Source organism: Meleagris gallopavo, chromosome 3 (assembly GCF_000146605.3).
Source record: "Meleagris gallopavo isolate NT-WF06-2002-E0010 breed Aviagen turkey brand Nicholas breeding stock chromosome 3, Turkey_5.1, whole genome shotgun sequence".
Taxonomy (NCBI): domain Eukaryota; kingdom Metazoa; phylum Chordata; class Aves; order Galliformes; family Phasianidae; genus Meleagris; species Meleagris gallopavo.
The window spans coordinates 36,083,230-36,101,612 of NC_015013.2; the positions used below are offsets into that span (position 1 = coordinate 36,083,230).

Below are 18,383 nucleotides of genomic sequence, written 5' to 3' on the forward strand. Positions count from 1 at the left end.
CGTGTGTTGCACTGGCACCGTCTGAAGTCAGCACTGTGGGAATGCCCAGATTTATCTCATCACCACCACTGTGCATTTCCATATTCTGTGCTACATTTCCCACCTGGAAAATCCCTTTTTCTTGTTAGCTGCACTAACCTGGGAGTGCCAGAAAGGCTCCCATGCTTTCTACACAACTGTTAGGGCGCATAGATCTGTGATCTGTCCATCTGTATCCTCCCCTCTCCTTAAGCACAGACTTAGACCTTGCTATACCTCAGCATCAGGCCGTCTCAGTCAGTTTGGCTGAAACAGCACAGTGTGTGGGTTTGGACAAAGTCAGGAGGCACCGAGGAGCACCCCATAGCTGCTGGCCTCTGTGGCCATGCTCCTTCATCGCAGCCAAGTTGACCAAAATGATGGGATAACAGCTGTGAGGATGGAGGAATCACTGAGGGCTCTCAGTCCTGGCAGCAGATTTGGGGTGCTCCGCACCTCCCCATATCTCTGCGCTGGGCTGAGCTTAGCCTGGAGGCCGGTTCAGCCCCCGCTGAATGCTTCTGCGATTGAATGATTTGGTTTTGCTTTCCTTCATTATTTACTGCGCTGATCAAAGGACCCACTCCTTGTGATCGTAAAGGGAAGCCTTAAAATCTTATTTAGGAGCACAAATATTTTGGGCTTTGACAGATGTGCTTTGAAAGTAACGCAGATGTGCAGTGTCAGATTTCACTGCTGCATGCAGCGTCTTTGTTTCAAACTGTAAACTTGCCAGTAGTGCCAGGCGTGTGCTTTCCCAAAGCCCTGCCCCCTGCAACCCAGGAAAAACAAGTTTGGGGGGTTATGGGTTTTTTTCCTGAGTTTATCCCCTTGGAGAGTTTGAAAGGAAAATGATCTTGGCAGAGTGAGCACTCAGCCCTGCAGGACTGGAAATCTTATGGGTTATTTTTAACTTAATTACTTAGCTCTTTACTGTGAGAGTGGTGAGGTGCTGAAACAGGCTGCCCAGAGAGCTTGTGGATACCCCATCCCTGGAGGTGTTCAAGGCCAGGTTGGATGGGGCCCTGGGCAGCCTGGTCTAGAATTAAGTGTGGAGGTTGGTGGCACTGCCTGTGGAAGGGGAGTTGGAGCTTGATGATCCTTAGGTCCCTTTCCAACCCAGGCCATTCTGTGATTTTTAGGTGTTTGTTTTTTTTTTCTTCTCCTTGAATTGAAGATGAGGTTAAGTAGACTTTATTTGAAGTGAAACTCCAACTCCAGGAGACATACTTCTTCCATTGTGCCATTTAGAAGAATGCCAGTGGCACTGCATCCTGCTAAGGAACAGCACTTGGTTTTCTGAAGCGCATTTACGAGTTGATGGGAGAGGATATGCAGCTACAGAGCAGTTCGCTCCTTTCCCATTCTCACCACTCCTCTTTGAACTGCTGGCATTTTAGATGGAACATAGTCTCTTTACACTTGCCTGGCAGAGGCTCATTAACTGCATGTTAATTGAAACTGAAAGTTTGTCAGATGATTCAATTCAGTTACACGTTAAATGGATTCAGTGAAGTAAGCATTACTGCTGTGATGAAAATCTCTCTGGAATTGATTTGTGAGGGATTCAACGACTTTATCAGCAGCTGTGAGAGATAAGCATTGTGTTAGGGGAGGTTAGGGTGGAGGTAGCAAACATCCTATTCTTCTGCTTCCCTCTAAACTGCTTTAATTACTGCCCAGTATGTTCCCTTTCCAGGACATGTGTTAGATAAATTTGCTCTGGAGAACTGAGAAGCAAAGGAGAAACTGAGAAGAATTGAAAGTCTGGCTTGAATTCTGTAATTCTGTAAAAGTGGCTGACAGTGAATGAATTCTTTATCTCTCAGTAGATTGAGCTGTCATAAAATTTACCTGAAGTTTGACTCAAAACATAAACATATGTTAAAATAAAAATGTGTCTGCTTTAAACTAACGGTCAGAAAACCCAAAGTTTACGTTCTCCATGACTCATCTTTTATATTGGGCTACTGCTAAAGTCTCTCTTAAGTGAGCAATTTATTCTGTACTCTCTATCTGCTTATATTCTTGGTTTCAGTGTGGAGCCAATTTTTATTGCTGAGTTATAAACCCTTTGAAAATAGGGGCTTGTAATGGAAATGCTGACAGACCTTTAACTAGGTCAGTCTTATCTGGCTCCATTATCTTTGCTTTTGTTAAAGAATTAAATGGCTGCATATTTGTTTATCTTTCTTAGAGTCACAAAATTTTAATGTGGGGATATTATTGAATTGTTTTTTTCTTCAAAATGTCCAGCATTAGAGAGTTTGTCCAGACTTCACAGTGATTGTTAAAAGGGAATCAAACAGTTGTGTCTTATTTCACAGTTTTCTTGCTTATGCAGTACATTTAGTTTGTAATATGTCATTATAATACTAATTCCAAAGTTGTTCTTTTATCCTTCTACCTTACTTTATTTTTATTTTTGCTTTGTCTGTTGTACTCCTTTTTCCATTAAGTGACAATTATGTTTTTTGTTTGTTCCATTCAGATGAAAAGCCATACCACTGCAGTTTTTCTGAAGAGGAAACCCCCATGGTAACATCTCAGTTGGAGGAAACTACGAAGCTGGGAAGCCACAATGCCAGAGAAAATGAAGCCAGTGAATCTAAACCAGAGATTCCAGCGTTGGTGTCCGCAGTGGAGAGTGTCATCAAGGAGCCCTTTTCGAAATACCAGGATCTGAAAGGTTCTGCAGATACAAAGATGCCAGCATTTCACCACAGCCAAGCGCTTCCTTGCTCCAGTCACTTTGCTGGCTTTGTTTCAGGTGTGGGCCAGACATCTTCAAACATGGTCATGGACTTGAAAACATCACTTGAAATGCAAGCTAGTCACTCCAGAGAAAATTTGCTAGACTTACACAGGGAGCATCCTCTGATAGAAAAAGGTGCTGAAGCTGAAGAGGCAGCTCCACTTGATTTGAGTGAAAAATCAACGAGGGATAATTCATGCAATAAAAATTTGAATATATCCTTGCAGGCTGCTTTAATTATCTACCCATGTCCTTTCTGCAGTCACAAGACCTACTACCCTGAGGTCCTGTGGATGCACAAAAGAATTTTGCACAAAATCAGCTGTAACTCAATGGTACCCCCTTGGGTTCAACAGAATGGATTCAAGAGTATTAAAAACAACCTGGTTTTCCTGGCAAGGAGTGGGCGTACTGGTCCCCCTCCTGTTCTTGGTGGTAAGGAATGCCAGCCTTTGCCCGTTGCCAGATTTACACGTACTCAAGTGCCAAGTGCATTACCAGGCTCCAAAAACAGTTCTCTTCCTGTTGGGATGACTGCTAAGTCTGGGAGTATGCATCAATCAAAGGACAGTCATGCATTTGGCCAGTGTGGTCCCTGCTTATCAAGTCTGGATGGGTACAGACAGCCCAAAGTAAACCATTCACAGGAGCAATACAGCACAGCAGCACAACAGCCTCCGCTGAAAAATAAATATGAAGCAAATTCCAAACTTATGCAAATAGGAACCTATAGTGGAAGCATAACGCCTGCTCAGACAGTCATATCCAGGCCTAACATGCAGCCTAGCAACAGTAAACAAGTGGAAAAGTACGTGGTTCCCCAGGGAAGTTCTGGTTTTCTCCCTTCAGGTAAGCACTGTGCATCTGATTCCGTGAAGGCCAAATACAACCCACCGCTGCAGTATCATCCCCTTTGCAAAAGTGAGCAGTACACTAAACATGAAGAGCCATCGGTGCCTCAGAGGGAGTCTCACATAAAGGCTGGGAATGAGATGAGGACATTGGCAAACTGCACAGCAGTGACACGTGCAAGTCCACTGATGCAGCCCCAGCCTGGTGCAGCAGGAGTCTCCTCGGTTTTACACTCCAACAAACAGGATCTGGGATCAGATGGGCATGAGAAACGTTTGGACATTTTAAATATCTTTAAAACATACATTCCAAAGGACCTTGCTTCGTTGTACCAAACCTGCGGTGCCAACAGCCCAGTCTTGGATCACGCAGGTAAGATTTCAAAGCCCTTCCAGAGCTGGGGACATGGCTTACTTGCTCCTTCTTCAGTCTGAGCCACGACATGTTGTTTAGCAGTTTCCTCCTCTCCTTTTAGCTGTTGGGATTATAAATTCAGTGTTCTATCGTTTCTGGATAGGCTTGAATAGATTTGTTTACTGATCTCTAACATTGTAGCATCTCCCCTTGTGCACTGTGTGACATTTCTGTCGCAGGTTAAATGTATTTGGTTCCACCTGGAGTGTTACCGTTCCTTTGTCCCCTTGCTTCAAGCAGGCTAGAGTTACACAGATGTGCTGTCACACTATGATTCTAGCGATATGCTGGGGCTGGCAAACATCATAATCTTTTTGCTTCGGGCAAAATAAACATCCTCTGGGGCTTATCTGTGATGTTATTTCGGAGATTTTGTTCAATTTTGTCTTCCAACAACAGAAAGAGATAATCACTTGTCAGTGTCCTTTGTCTTTCTTGACAAAAGTGTTAAGATCTTCCTTGTCCGTATCAAAGACAGCTATGGTATTTTTCAGATGATTCTTTTGATCTGTTTGTATGTTTATAATTAAAAAGAGGTGGAGCTGAATACGTTACCTGCTAATTCACATAAGCAGGAAAGACTGCTGTTCAAATAATCAGTTTAAAGTTCAGGGAATAAAAAAGTAAGTACACAGCTCTCCTTCTGTCCCTTGCCAGTCAACTACCATGTAAAAACAAAACAAAACAAAAAATATATATACATATATATTAAAAAAGAAACCTGTGCATTTGCATTTGAAACCATACACTTCTGACTATCTGCCAAAATTAGTTTGTCTCACTGGAAACTTAAAGTCACAGTCATTTATTATTATTGAGATGGGCATATGGGATTGGAGAGTGGACTAGAGTCCCAGCTTTTGCCATTTGTAAGCTGTCCAGATTTCTTAAACATTTCTTCTCTTACCAGAAGCTGTGCAAGAACTGACTAACACATACAAAAAGCACTTGTTTCACACCTTTATTCCTACAACTGGTAGTGCCTAGTATCTTTGCATGACGTGATGCTCTCTGTTTTTGACAAAGGAGTATGAGCTTATGAGCCCATTTTACAATGAGGGCTGAAATATAGGACATTGAAAAGCTGGTAGTCTAGGGCCAGCTGTGGCCTAGTTCCCAGAAATTGTATGCACGTTGACTGCTCTGGCAGCCATGAGGCAGGGAAAGACCTATAATGTTCGGTCAGGTCTTTGTGCAAGCCTTTTGGAGAAGACAGGGAGGCCAAATAGTGAATGAGCTGCACCTTTAAGCCACTCTGTTGGTTTTACTCGATCAGATAAAAAGTAATGTTGCATAAGGGTTGACTGTTATCACCACTGAGTAAATCATTTAGCCGGTGCTTAGAGGCTGTGTAATTATTGTAAGGAGCATCAAGGTCATGGTTTTTGTTAAGGAAAAGAGGAGAAGGATTTTATCAGTTTCTACAAATGCAGGGCCAGTGTTCATGTACAAATCTTAGCTGAGTACCCTTTCAGCACCACAGTGGCTGGGAATGTTGTCTGAAGTTTCTTCCTGCTCTGCGTACCAGTTAATTGTTCCACCAGCACCTTGGGGTACCTTAGTGTGGGTCAGCTTGCTGATGTTATCTAAGACTACATCCTGTCAACCTGCTCAGAGAAATCTTATTGATCCACAGAGCTCCCAGCCATGTTAAGAAAGGTGGGGAGAAACAATAAAAGACATGAACTGAAACTGACTTGAGTGAATGCAGGCACCAGAAAACCCATGAGGAACACTGGAGCAAAGTAAAAATAAGGGCAAGGTTTCCAAGGAGGTCTCCGTCTACCTGCTTTTGAAGAGAGGGATTTTATTACATTTATTTTATGTTTTAGCTGGGCACTGATATCCAAAGACACTTTAACTGGAAGTAATTTAGTGCCTATCTCTGCTTTGAAATTTCTTCTTTCATTTCAAGTGTTTTACAGCAGTCAAGTTTTCTCAGCTATGAAACACTGTTTTTCAACATGGTTGCCACCATTAGTTATGCATTTTCACCAGTGATGAACAAGAGGCTGCACACTGCTCTTTAAACATCTGCACCAGCAGAGGTGACCCACTGTTGCTGTCACCACTGCTGAAATGCACCACCGTCTGCCTCACTGTGCTCATATCCACTGTTTGGTCTTTATAAAATGTTCAGCAAACATCACTGAATGTCAGTGGTTAGCATTTTTATCTTTGTCAAGGAATTCAGTGTCACACCTTTGCTCCATCTTCACTTCCACGTCAGATGTCCTTTTGTCAGGCTGCCCCTCTGCTGCCATCTGACATCTTGCAACAACATATAACAGGATATTGGTGGAAAGGTTCAACCTCTACTGCCATACCACCAACATCCACCTCTGATGTTGTAGGCCAACATAATAAAATAGGAGGCATTTTTTTCAGAGCAGTCCTCGTAAAAAGCTGTTGCAGACAAAAAGAACAAGAGCCCCCCAGTTGCAAATAGTGGAGGCTAAACACATAGTCCTAGGCTTTGAGTTTCTGTCGTGAACTAACACATAGTCCTAGGCTTTGAGTTTCTGTCAGTATTCAGCATGCAATTAAATCTTCATATGGCAGTGTGAATTGTAACATAAGGGACAGTGAAAAATCCTACTTAGATACACTGTTTGTCACATGTTTTTTCCTCTTTGAATGTTCTTGATAGACTTTACTTGGGTGTTGTGCATTAGTATGTCCTCATCTTGGAACATACTGGAATATTTTATTGTGTGGTTGTGCGGGGTTTAACTTCCTCTGTGGAGCCTTGGTTTATTTCTGGGATCCTTCCTTTTACATTTGTGTTTATTCCAACACGTCCTTGGAAAATTGTGTTTTCTGTAGTGATGCAGCTGCAATCGCAAAGCTTCTGTGCTTGGAATAGGTTTGTTTTGTGCTACCCAAACTTCCTGAACACTCATAGAGAAAATCTTATTGTTACACATAAACAGCAGTTATTTATTTTGTTTGCAGTATTTATATCATTTGTGGTCCTTGGAAAAGAGGGGTTATGGCAGCAGGTGTGCTCTTTTCTTGGGGCTCATCTGAAGGCAGCTTTGAAAGGTGTTTTCACAGGAGCTCCCATTCACATGGTCACCCTCATCCACCTGCAGCCATCCAGCATCCTTTGTTCACTTTTAGGGAGTGTGTCCCGAGTGGTGAGTCATGGGACCATCACTTGCAGCAGTGATGCCCAGAGCACAAAGCTCTGGAGTATCAAAAACCTTATGGTGTCCTTAGGATATACAACAATGGCAACTATACCTCAGTGCTATCTCCCTTTTTTCCACCTGTGTTTTAAGATAACTGCCATTAAGTAACTGCCAGGGAGTAGTTTGAAAAAAGGGCTAATCCATTCACCTCTGCATTTGGGCACTTTGGCTTACAACAGCAATTCTCAGCCTTCCCTCCTGAAAACATGAGATGGAAGTGTGCTTCCATGAATACTGCTGACAACATTTGGGCTGCTTCAGAGCCTGTTACTAATGCCTCATCTGCCCTGGTTCCTGGGTGGGAAGCTGTGTTCACCAGAGTGCACATGTTGTGTGTGTGGATGGAGGAGGAAATGAGCCTCACTGTTTCTGAATGCAACTGGGTTACTGTGGTGGTGGAGACAAGAAGACAGGACAGATTTTGCTGTTACTTGATAGCAGAAAAAAACATTTTCTGCTTCAGAGTGTGTGGTAATATAAAAAGTTGGAGAAGAGCATATTTGTCTTTCACTAGAACAGGTTGCCCAGAGAGATGGTGGAAACTCCATCCCTGGAGACAGTCAAGGTCAGGCTGGAGGGGGCTCTGAGCACCCTGATATAGCTGTACGTGTCCCTTCATTGCAGGGGAGTTGGGCTAGATGATCGTTAATGGTCCCTTCCAATTCAAATGAATCTGTGATTCACAGAGGTCTCAGAAAGCCACCTGAGAAACCCAAGTCTCCTGGGCTTCAGAGAGCTGTGTTGCTTGTGTGACAAGTCTGGATTTGTATCTCAGTCACGAGCTGATTTTTGTCTGCCAGGAATTTTTTGGAGATGTATCTGTTCAGTTACATTATAGAGACTGTACTGCCATCTACAGGAGGTGCTGTTATAGAAGTAGAAAACAGCCATAGGACTTTTTGTTTGGTTTGGTCAGTTTTGTTTTGTTTTGTTTCTTTCCTTAGCTAGGACAGTTTCTTCATAATCTATGTTACTGTAAAAGCCATCATAGGGTGCTTGGTGTTTTACAAGCACAGTGAGCTTTTGCATTCTCCTTTTGCATTCACTTTGAGGTACAGCAGTCTGTATTTTGGATGGCCCCTCTGACATTTTGCAGTTGATTTCAGTATTTGTTTTTTTTCTTCACCGGCACTGTTTCTGTTCACAGTTTTACTCTTTTAAAATGCCTTAACAGGAGGGGGAAAAAAAAAACGCAAAGCAAAACAAAGGAAAAGCTCAAACTTCATTTCTGCTGACAACCCCCTGAGAATGTCTTTAAAAGCCAAAGTATTCCAGTGGCAAATGAGAACATCAACCCTTCCCTTCTGAGGAGGGCGCTTTACCAAAATAGAAAAGATGATGTTCAGCCATTTTTTTTTTTTTAAAAAGCCCAATAAAAGTCAAATGTGTCTTTTTTGATCAGCAGCAAAAAGACAAAGACCAGCCCTTTAAGTCAGATACTGTAAACTGACCTTTGGAGAAAAAGGAGAGGTTTGAGCAGTTTTCCACAAATGCTAATGGCCTAGAAAACATGTTTACCGAGGGCCGGAGGAAGGCTGCTGTGCCCGACTAGCTCAAAATGTCCGGAATGACACTTTCATTCACAGATGTCTTTCGTCTGTGCCTCGGAGCTCCGGGGTCAAAGCAGCACCGGCAGGCAGGTAGGCAGGGGCTAAAGGTTTGATCAGTTTGTGATGGCTCCACTCACTCTGCATTTGTCTCTGAGGTATTGCTGCCCGGGGGGGACAGTCGGGCTCTGGTCCTACTCACTTCCTATTATCCATGTGACTTGTCTCCGCCACGCTGGAGTCACTTTGATTTGCCTGATGTACTGCTTGACAAAGCTGGGTGATAGCTGAAAAGTGGATCCAGCTGCTCTGAAAAGCGCACACCTGACATGCCAGTCCTGGTGCGGGCACATCATGGGGAGCATTTTTTAATTCAATGTAATTTATGCATTCTTGCAGTCCTGTGTGTGCCTGGCCTGTCAGCCGGTGCCTAGATGAAGGCTGACAGTTGTCATCCAGGGCCTGAAGGTAGTCTCACATAATGACACATTAGACATACTAATGATGTTTTCTTCTGGCATAATGTTTTCTTCTCAACTTTCCTCTCTCCTCTCCCCCCGCCCCCTCCCTGTCTCCCTCCCTTCCCTCCTCCCTATCAACTACAGGGATGCTTAGGACACAAACACTCCAAGGAGACTGCGTCTGCAGGGAATGTGGAAAATGCTTTAACCAACCCAGTCACCTCAGAACTCATCAGAGGTCCCACACAGGTACATTTTCACACTTGCTCTTGCTTTCTCCCTTTCTCGCTTGCCTTCTTTCAGATTCATCTGACAAAATGCCAAGAATTACGTTTCCCATACTATGTTAACCTCAGTAATTCCAATACCTAAATCTAGTATACAGGTTTTTATTTTTACGACTATTGCTCTTGTTCTCTGGATATTGCTTACCTGATCCCCACCCGAACTCCATAAAATTGCAATGCATTTAAGATAAGTCTGTTTGCAAATGTTTTATTTTAATTAGAGAGTAGGGTACTGAGAAATGAATATGCTAATGAATTCTGTTGCCACCAGCACAAATTGAAATCAAAGTACTCCTTTCAGCAGAACATAAGGCTTTGTTTTGCCTCATCATTGCTGTTGACAGGACCATTTTTGTGGGAAATGAGATTTCCCTCAGACGGGTCAGTCCCAAAGTCTGCAGCCTCAGCAGCGGGTTTTTAACCTGGCACAGCCTGCTGCTGAGCTGGGGGAGGCCAGAGCCAGCCGGATTGTTGCCTCCTGAGCATCGCACGAGACAGTGAGACTAGCGGGTTCTCTCTGAGAAGTGTGAATGATGCATACATAAGCCAGTCTGATGCAAAATGACAGAGGCCAAATGGTAAGTAATGCAAGAAGAGGGTCCCTTTACACATACACCGATAATTAATGTTGTCAGTGATTGCTTTCTTCAGTGCTGAAGTCTGAATTAAAAAGGGCAGTGGCCCTAGGCTGCCATTAGCACACTCTCTTACAGTAAGTGTTACGGTAAATTGGTATTTTCCGGCCACAGGCTAGTAGCTGGTGTCTTTTTTTGAACGTGGTTAATCTGTAATGGTCTCAAATAATGTACACACACTAACGAAGCTTGAATGTTCATCTGTTAACAACCCCCCTTGTTCCCACAGTGGTGTTTGAGTCTAATGGACTCCGAGGTACTGAAGTTCACACCACCTCCACAGATGCCCCAAAACAAGTATGTTTTACAATTAATTGGATGTTTGGTTTTTAATGTGGTAGCTGGGAAAAAGTTGCATGGTGATACTCATCAGTAAAGCACTGACTGTTTTATAGCATGTATAAATAATAATGGTGTTGCTTGATATTTAGCTCTTAAATTTTTTAAGCGTTTTGTCAATGTCTGTTATATAGAGAGTCAGTTAATTGTAGATCAAGTAGTTAGTGTTTAAATAAACATGTTACTGGCTTACTGGAGAGTGGGTGGGATAGCTAGCTCTGTAATGCACTCTGATATAAAATAGTGAGATGGTATTTAAAGAATTTCTAGGAATAATTTGCTTTTACAACTAACATGCTTTCTGCTGCAACAATGCAATTAGCACTTCTACTGTAACAGCCAATATCTAGTCTCTCAAAGGCTTATCTCCCACTTTATGTAGACTTTTTGAGGTGGTGTTGCTTTCCTGTTTTCAGAATATATTTCCTGTCTGAACAAACACTTCTCAGCACTCTGAATTATGCATAAGGGATCTATTACTTAGAAAACCACTAAACTGAATTTATTTTGTATATCCCGTATCTTTGGATATCACTGTCATAATGTGAACCTTCCCACTCCATCTTCAAGCTTGACAGGTGGGTCTCAGGGCGTACCTTCTCATGGACAGTTTTCTTTCATATGGAACTGCCTTCTACATCACTTACTCCGTCTATGTTTTTAATATTATTTAACTACAGACAATTTTGTATAACTTTCCTCTTATCTCTTAGTAAGCAATTACAGATAATTATGGCAATGCTTAGAGAATGGAGCTCAATACTATTCCTACCTTCATGAAGATGAGGAGCTGTTTTAATCTATTATCTATTCAATAAACATCTTCAACAGGCACCACCACGTTGCTTAGGTCATGTGCTGCACCCTTTGTGGAAATCCTTCATGTCTTCTCTGTTATGTTTCCTTCTTTCTGCCCTGGAGGCTACTCTGGGAACTCAGCCTCTGCTACTGGAATGTCTGGCCTGTCTTACGAGTGGCCAGCAGCTCTCCTCATGAAGTTTTCAAGTACTTGTTGTTCTGAGCAGTGCTCATTTAGGTTTTATGGGATAGTAGCAGCTAAGTTCTGTTCTAGTTGAGAATTAGATGAAAATGCTGTTTTTATGATGCATCAAACTGTGCTAGGACATTCCTCTTAGTAGAAGAATATGCTGGGGCAGAACACTGCAGTTCTGCAAACTAGCCATTCTTTGGTTCTCATCAGTTTAGTGATGTAGATTTAGTAAACCTAAACATCTTGAAAATACTTTTATCTTTTCATGCTGATTGATTATCTCTTATAGAGTTGAAATCAATTTCTGAAATCAGTGTTACAGTTTTTGCACATCTTGCTTTAAAAGACTATGTAAGATCACAGTTGGAAATATATTTCCAAAAACTTAATGGCTACCAAAAAGAGATGTGGAAGCTAAATTGGACTCTTCTTAAAAATCGTGTTGTACTTATTTATGAACAACAAATTTACTCATGACCCTGTCTTAGTAACTTGTTACACCAGAATTTATTGACTGACTTCTTCCACAGCAAATGTAGTTTGCTGTTCCAGACTCAGTCCACATCAATCTCTTTTCAAAACATTTGATTAAATTACAGCATCTTTCGACGCACTGGAATACCGGGTAGAGGTTGGGCTCGTGAACCACTTTGTTTCTTCCCCATTGGTATTTCTTCCACAGAAGCAGCAGTATGATCACTTTTCTGTGAGATAATTTCCTTTCTTTTGTCTTGTTTGCTCTTCAGTATCAGCCTTTGTCTCAGTTTGTCAGTGTCGGTGTCAGTTAGGATTATTCGGTTGTCTGCTGTTTTCCTTGTTCTCATTGCAAGCAGGCTTTGCACTCCCCCAGAAGCCTCCACCTGCACAGTCCCTGGGCTTCAGCAAGGGAATACATTTGTCTCTACCCATAGCTGCAGGGACCTTTAGAAGCACGGGAAGTAGTTTGCACCAGGAACAATGCCTGCAGCACTCTGGTAACATTACAATTTCCCACTTTAAAAATTGTCACTCCGTGTCTTCATTTCATTTCTTAATTGGGGACAGATCTATTCTTGAGAGTTTACAGTGTAAAGTCAGTTCGAGTTACAGGAGTGCCACGCACATGCTTCAAGCAAGAAACAATAGTTAGCACATTCAGTAGCTTTAGAATGAAGCTTTTTTTTTAATGTTAAGTGGAAATGATTCACTTTACATAATGTTTCCTCCTCACAGGTGAAATATCTTCCCTTGAGTAGTCAGCTAAAGAGTAAAAATATTAATATTAGTATTTCACAGTTCCCCCATTCCCTTCAGTAGTCAGAGAAGATCATCTCTAAAGGTTTCCCTTATAAAAGAAAGTTACATAGGGCTTTTAAAATTCCCCAACACAGTAGGTTACAACAGTGCTGCATTATATAGCAGTTTTCTCATGAAATAATTTTAATTCCACGTGTTAAAAATAGAGTCTACAGCTTTTTCAAAGGTGAGGCAGTTACGTCTATATTTAGGTGTTTGAATAGGAAGCCTACTTTAGGGTAACGAACCACCCAGAGGAGATGTAGGTGTTCGGCAGCACTGAAAAGTAGGCCACCAATAGGGGTGTGTAAAGAGGGCCATGCACACCTAATGTTGGTAATGTCAGCATTAGTTTACATCTCATGGTTTTGGCATTAGCACCAGTGAAATATATACCTTATTTCCTACATTTTGTTTGTGTCTCGTAACATTAATTTCTGTGTTCTCTTCTACTCAAATGCTTAACAAAAATTTTCACCAAATGAATTTCTCTTGAACTCCAGAATACTTCCTAGTCTTCTTTTTCTAAAGGACAAAAAATGCTTATTTTATACCCCAAGTCAATACAATCTGTGCAAAGTCTTGCAGATTCTCTTGAAATGCTGCCATATTAAACATACTGAATATTCTGAATATTTTTATAAATGCTAAATATCCCAATATATCCATAATTAAGCTTACTTATCCACTATGAATGTGTATCTTAATTTGTAATACACTATGCAGCATCAAAAGACCTGATTTAGAAAGCATGAATTCTGAGAAAACCTACTCCAGTTGCTTATACATAGCATGACAAAAGCTGGTTCCCTTTCGGAAGGGCTCCTGTTACAGCACGAATCTCAAAACCACTGCAGTTCTTGAAGGAAAGCTCTCCTAAAGCATGGGATTATTGCAGAGGAACAGCGTGATGCTGCAGCACTGCAGCCAGAAGCCCAGCTCCCAAGTGCATTCAGTAGCACAAGGATCGGTTCCATAGTCTGCTTTTGCAAAATGCTAACATCAGCGGTGGCAGTTTTTAATGCATATGCCTCATGTTTATCTTAATCATTTTTAAAAACATATAAAAACATGTCCTACTTTAGCAATATAGTTTATCACTGCTGTGTTAAACAATATGATCTAATTTTTTTTAAAAGACAAGTAATTTCAAAAGGCATAGCTTGCTGGTTAGCAGCATTCTCTCTGATTGAGAATATACATGTGTGTGAAGCATATTTACAGTGCTGGAGCCAAAGACGCTGGATCTCTCTCTGCCGATTTGCTTTTTGCTCAAATGAAGCAAGCAGAACCCCCAAAATTCTAACCTCTGCCCTCTCCAGAAAAGCATTCTTTTACTCACAGAAGATCAAGGAAAAGCTACAGGCCAGGAAAGAAAGTTAACGGTTGGTGTCATGGATATCTGTGGCTGAAGCTTTCCACATGCCAGAAGGCACTCCTTTTCTGGGAAAGAACTGGCGATACAGCAGAGCCTCTGTGACAGGAGCACAACACCTTCATTAGGGAGCCCGTGAGCTTTAACTTTTTCCACTATGACTATTTAAAAAAAATTGTTTGTAGTGCTCAATACCCACATAAGATAATGATGTGAAAAGCTAGAATTTGAGTGACAGATTGGAAGAAACCATCGGCAAGAAAACAATATACGTGTTGCAAAGAAACTTGGGGACCTTTGTTACCTCTAACGGGCTTGTAGGCCAACTACAGCACAGCCCTGCTTGTCCTTAACCAACTGGAGGGAGAGGGGGAGGAGCAAAATAAAATAAAATATATATTTTTAAAAGTTTTTAAACTGTTAGCGTTGTGTTTGTTGTTTTTTTTTTTTCATTTGAAGTTTTAGCACTGTATGTTAGAAGTCCTATTTATGACATTTGTTCATACGAAATGTCTTGCCCCAGTTCCTTGCTGAGTTTCTTCTAAAGATCATGATTAATAGTTCAGTCTTCATTATTGCAAATGTTATTTTTAAATAGTTATTCTGAGAACAAGAATTCCATTAATCAAAATAATAGATAATGAACAAATAAATGGCAACCTAATTTGTCTCGTTCATACATATGGAGATTATAATGCAAACAATCAAGGAATCATGGAGGCTGCTGTACTGGAATCTGAGTAATATGCATGCTCCAAGAACCCGCCAGGTTAGGAATGCAGTAGACAAGATTAGCTGCTGTAAGTCTTTTCTCCTTGCCAACAAACTGAAAAGGTGCCCACAGTCCAAAATGATTATTGTAATTTATTTCTATGTCATGCGATCATCTATCTCCAACACATTAAAATGCACACAGACTAATTTTTTCCTTTTCTAGTTAACTGGTGTAATGCTCTAAAACTCAGTACAGAAACAGCTTTTGTCATGGAAGCTGAAGATTTCCTTTACAGAAAAGCTCAAAACTTGATTCAGAACTTGACTGCCTTGCTAACAATCGCAAACCCAAAGGCTTAGAGATAGCTTTCAATCTGCTGGAAAATCAGTTCTCGGTCCCACTTTGAATGGTTGAAACTGAGGGACATCCCTGTTTTTCCAGGAGTGGGTATGGATGCGTAGGAGGGAGCCACTTTTGCCCTCAGAAAGCTCAGGTACCTTTTCCTGGTGGAATGGAGAGCACAACAGTGCCCCAAGGTAGGCTCCTGCCCAGGGCCATTGTCTTCACCTCTGCCAGCCTTCAGCCTCCTCCGCTATGGAGAGGTGATTTCTGGAAGGCTTTCTTTGCCCTCCTTTTGCTGGTATTCTCCAGGAGCTCCCTTTTGCTGGCACGGTTTTTCAGCTGAGCTCTGAAGCCTTCAGCTCTCCCTCTTGCTTGTGCTGCTGCAGGAAAGCCTTCCTCCCCATCGAGGAGGAGGACTTCTCCAATGAAAAGAAAGACAATGGGGAAACATCCCTGACCGTCTGTGCATCCCTGCCAGGTGGAAAAGTGATAAACCTTCCCTTTCACATATCCTTGATGCTCTGTGGGTGTGTGCTGCCCACAGGATGGCTGTCCCAGAGCAGCAGCCCCTATCACCCTCTTCGTCAGTTCTTGCCCAGGGAAACCTGGATATGGTGCCCGTTCCCCCTTCCTCCCCCTCTTACAGCTGGGAGGAAGCCTGCCATGCTCCCCCATGTCCGTGGGTCTGGTTCCGTGCAAGAGGTTTTAATGATGAATGCCTCCACTCGGAATTGTGGCTCTGTCTCTCAGGCATGATGTAGCCGTGCAAAAATGTAAAGCATCTTTCTTAGTTTACTGCAGGAAATTCAGCATCCAACTAAGGAAGTTTTATCACATCTCTCATTCAGTTACTGTTTCCTACATTTCAAATATACTGCGGTCTGTACAGCGGCTTTTTTTTTCTTTAATTTTGTTGCAAATCTTTCCGACTTAAACCAAACTTTGACTGGTAAATGTCATGAATCTCAGGCCAGGTTTAATTAGGAATTTTCTAAATCTATTAACAAAAGAGATGCACTTAATACATTATGTCAACCAGAGCTGGGCTTTCTTCAGCTATTTCTAGGGCTGCCATAGGCACAGCTTGAAACACACTTGGATTTTACATGGGTGCCGTATTTTATGTTGCATTAATTTAAAATGGTCTGTTTCGCTTCATCAAGACTTTAGCTTAAGGATAGCGCATTTATGTAAGATTAATCTTGCCATGTTGTTTTAGGATCAAGATTGTAAACTGCATTGTTCCGACAGTGATGTTCTAAATGTCATTTTAAAGCCTTTCTCAGGAGCTGCAGGCTCCCACTTATTCATGATGTTATCTTTAATTTCACTTGATTTTCAGAATATCCCTTCTATTTTTTCCACGTGGTAATTATTCATGAAAATTGGCTCAAAAACTGAAAGGAGGATGACAAGGGGAAGGAAAGAGCCTTCTTAGCTTTTGACAGACCCGCACAATAATTCAGTTGTTCTTCTTTGAGCTGCCTCTGTGACCTCCAACTTCAGCCTCCGTGAAGCTCTCATAGGGGTATGAACCCCTCTTGGCTCTCTTTGGAGGAGCATCCCTCCATGTTCTTAACGTTTCTGAGCGGCTCCATTCCTTGTTCTTCTAGTCTGTCCAAGACCTTATAAGGGCTGACAAATGCGTGACGCTAGTCAGAGGAACGAGCACCAGAAGGGCTCTCCGGACGCTTGATGCAGGTGCAATAGGGAAGGCGAGGAAGCGAGAATGAGCTTTTCCCTCTTTCCTTCCTACAGGGCAGAGACCACACTGGCGCCGACGTTGCCCACACGCTGCCTGTCCACAAGGGCACCTAGAGACTCAACCCGGGAGCCCCCCGCAGCCCCCGCCCCGCCGGCATCCTGGCGTCCCTGCAGAGCACGGATCATCGCCTTGGCCGGCAGCGCTGCGCGGCATTGAGAGCGGCACCGCGCTCTGCTAGCAGGGGGTGCCGCCGCGCCGCTCGTCGTTGGGAAATAAATGAAGATGCTACACGAGATATATATAAATTGACGTACTAATCAGTCCCATGGTTCCTTATTTCCTTTATAATAAACAGTGGAGTTGGCAAGCGCCGTGGCAGCACAAGGCATCTATATTAATCAAGAGAAGTTTGAGACACTGGAAAAATTAAACTTTATGTGATTTGGACAGCATGAAGAAGTTAAGCACTGTAACAAAAACCTCCCCGATGCTCACAGTGACTATTTGATACATTTGAAAAACAGCAGTGGATTCGAGGGCTGGAGAAGTATTAATTAATGAAACTGCCACTGCCTGTCATGCTGAAAAGCAAATTAAAAAAAAGAGAGAGAGAGGAAGAAGGGGGGTGTGGGAAGAAGGTGGCATTCGGTGCTGAGAAAGCAATGCTTGATGAAGGATTAAAGGGACTAAAGAGAAAGACCGTCACTCTGCAATGGTTTGTTTCATTACAGTTTGGGGACCACTTGCATTTCTAGTGCTCTTGTTCTTGACTGCGCACCATTAATAGTATGTGAATATGGAAATGGAAACACTTCCACAGAAAAGCTTCTATTCTGTTTGGGAAAAGAAAAGCTCGTTGAACACTAAGAAAAACAGGCTTCTGTGTTTTACTCTCAGGACCTTTTTTTGTAACAGGGCTACTTTCTTCAACCTGATCACAAAGGAAGTCTTCACGATTCAAACAATTAAATAAATAGACCTGCTCAGCTGTCTAACGCCACCCATCCATATGTTGCTAGTGGAGAAGGCGTCACGGAGTGCCTCAGCCCGAAGCTGTTCTGCTCCTCTCTGGGCCCGGCCACACTCTGAGAAGATGAGGTCCTTCTGTTGTGGTGGCAGGTTAATGTTCATATGATGTGTCATGTCTTGTACGCAGTGATCACTGGTGGTGTTACGAGGGGGAAAAAGAAAAAAAAAAAAGCTTTATATACCTCTTCTACAGTAACTTTTTAACTGCAAGTTTCCAAGGTGGGGTTGTGGCACATAACAGGTTGTTAACCATGCAGTGTAAGCAATTAAAATGTATTCCACAGATATAAATATTTTCTTTCCTTATTGCTGTGACACTATGTGTGATGGTAATAGTTCTGAGACTTTCAGATTTTGCACATATAATTTTATGCATTATCAAAAGTTACTGCTGCCTTGAAAGAAAACGTTCTGTGAAAATTTTTTGCAAAAGCTTTACTAGGTTTGTT

At 42.2% G+C, this 18,383-nt stretch overlaps 1 protein-coding gene across 1 annotated transcript; it reads left to right on the forward strand.

Moving 5' to 3' along the window:
* The first annotated feature begins 2,485 nt into the window (after window positions 1–2,485).
* LOC100540428 (zinc finger protein 516) lies at window positions 2,486–18,093 on the forward strand. Its single transcript, XM_019613901.2, has 4 exons — window positions 2,486–3,997; window positions 9,386–9,490; window positions 10,393–10,460; window positions 16,959–18,093. Exons 1-4 carry the CDS (start codon window positions 2,554–2,556, stop codon window positions 17,016–17,018), a joined length of 1,677 nt encoding a protein of 558 aa, XP_019469446.1. The 5' UTR covers window positions 2,486–2,553; the 3' UTR covers window positions 17,019–18,093.
* Window positions 18,094–18,383: the final 290 nt, after the last annotated feature.

What these genes read in the sequence shown, in the direction of transcription:
- LOC100540428 (XM_019613901.2), top strand. Translation starts at nt 2,554, where the DNA reads ATGGTAACATCTCAGTTGGAGGAAACTACGAAGCTGGGAAGCCACAAT. An exon ending in CCCAGTCTTGGATCACGCAG is followed by an intron (nt 3,998 to 9,385) that starts GTAAGATTTCAA and finishes TATCAACTACAG; the next exon opens with GGATGCTTAGGACACAAACA. An exon ending in TCATCAGAGGTCCCACACAG is followed by an intron (nt 9,491 to 10,392) that starts GTACATTTTCAC and finishes TTGTTCCCACAG; the next exon opens with TGGTGTTTGAGTCTAATGGA.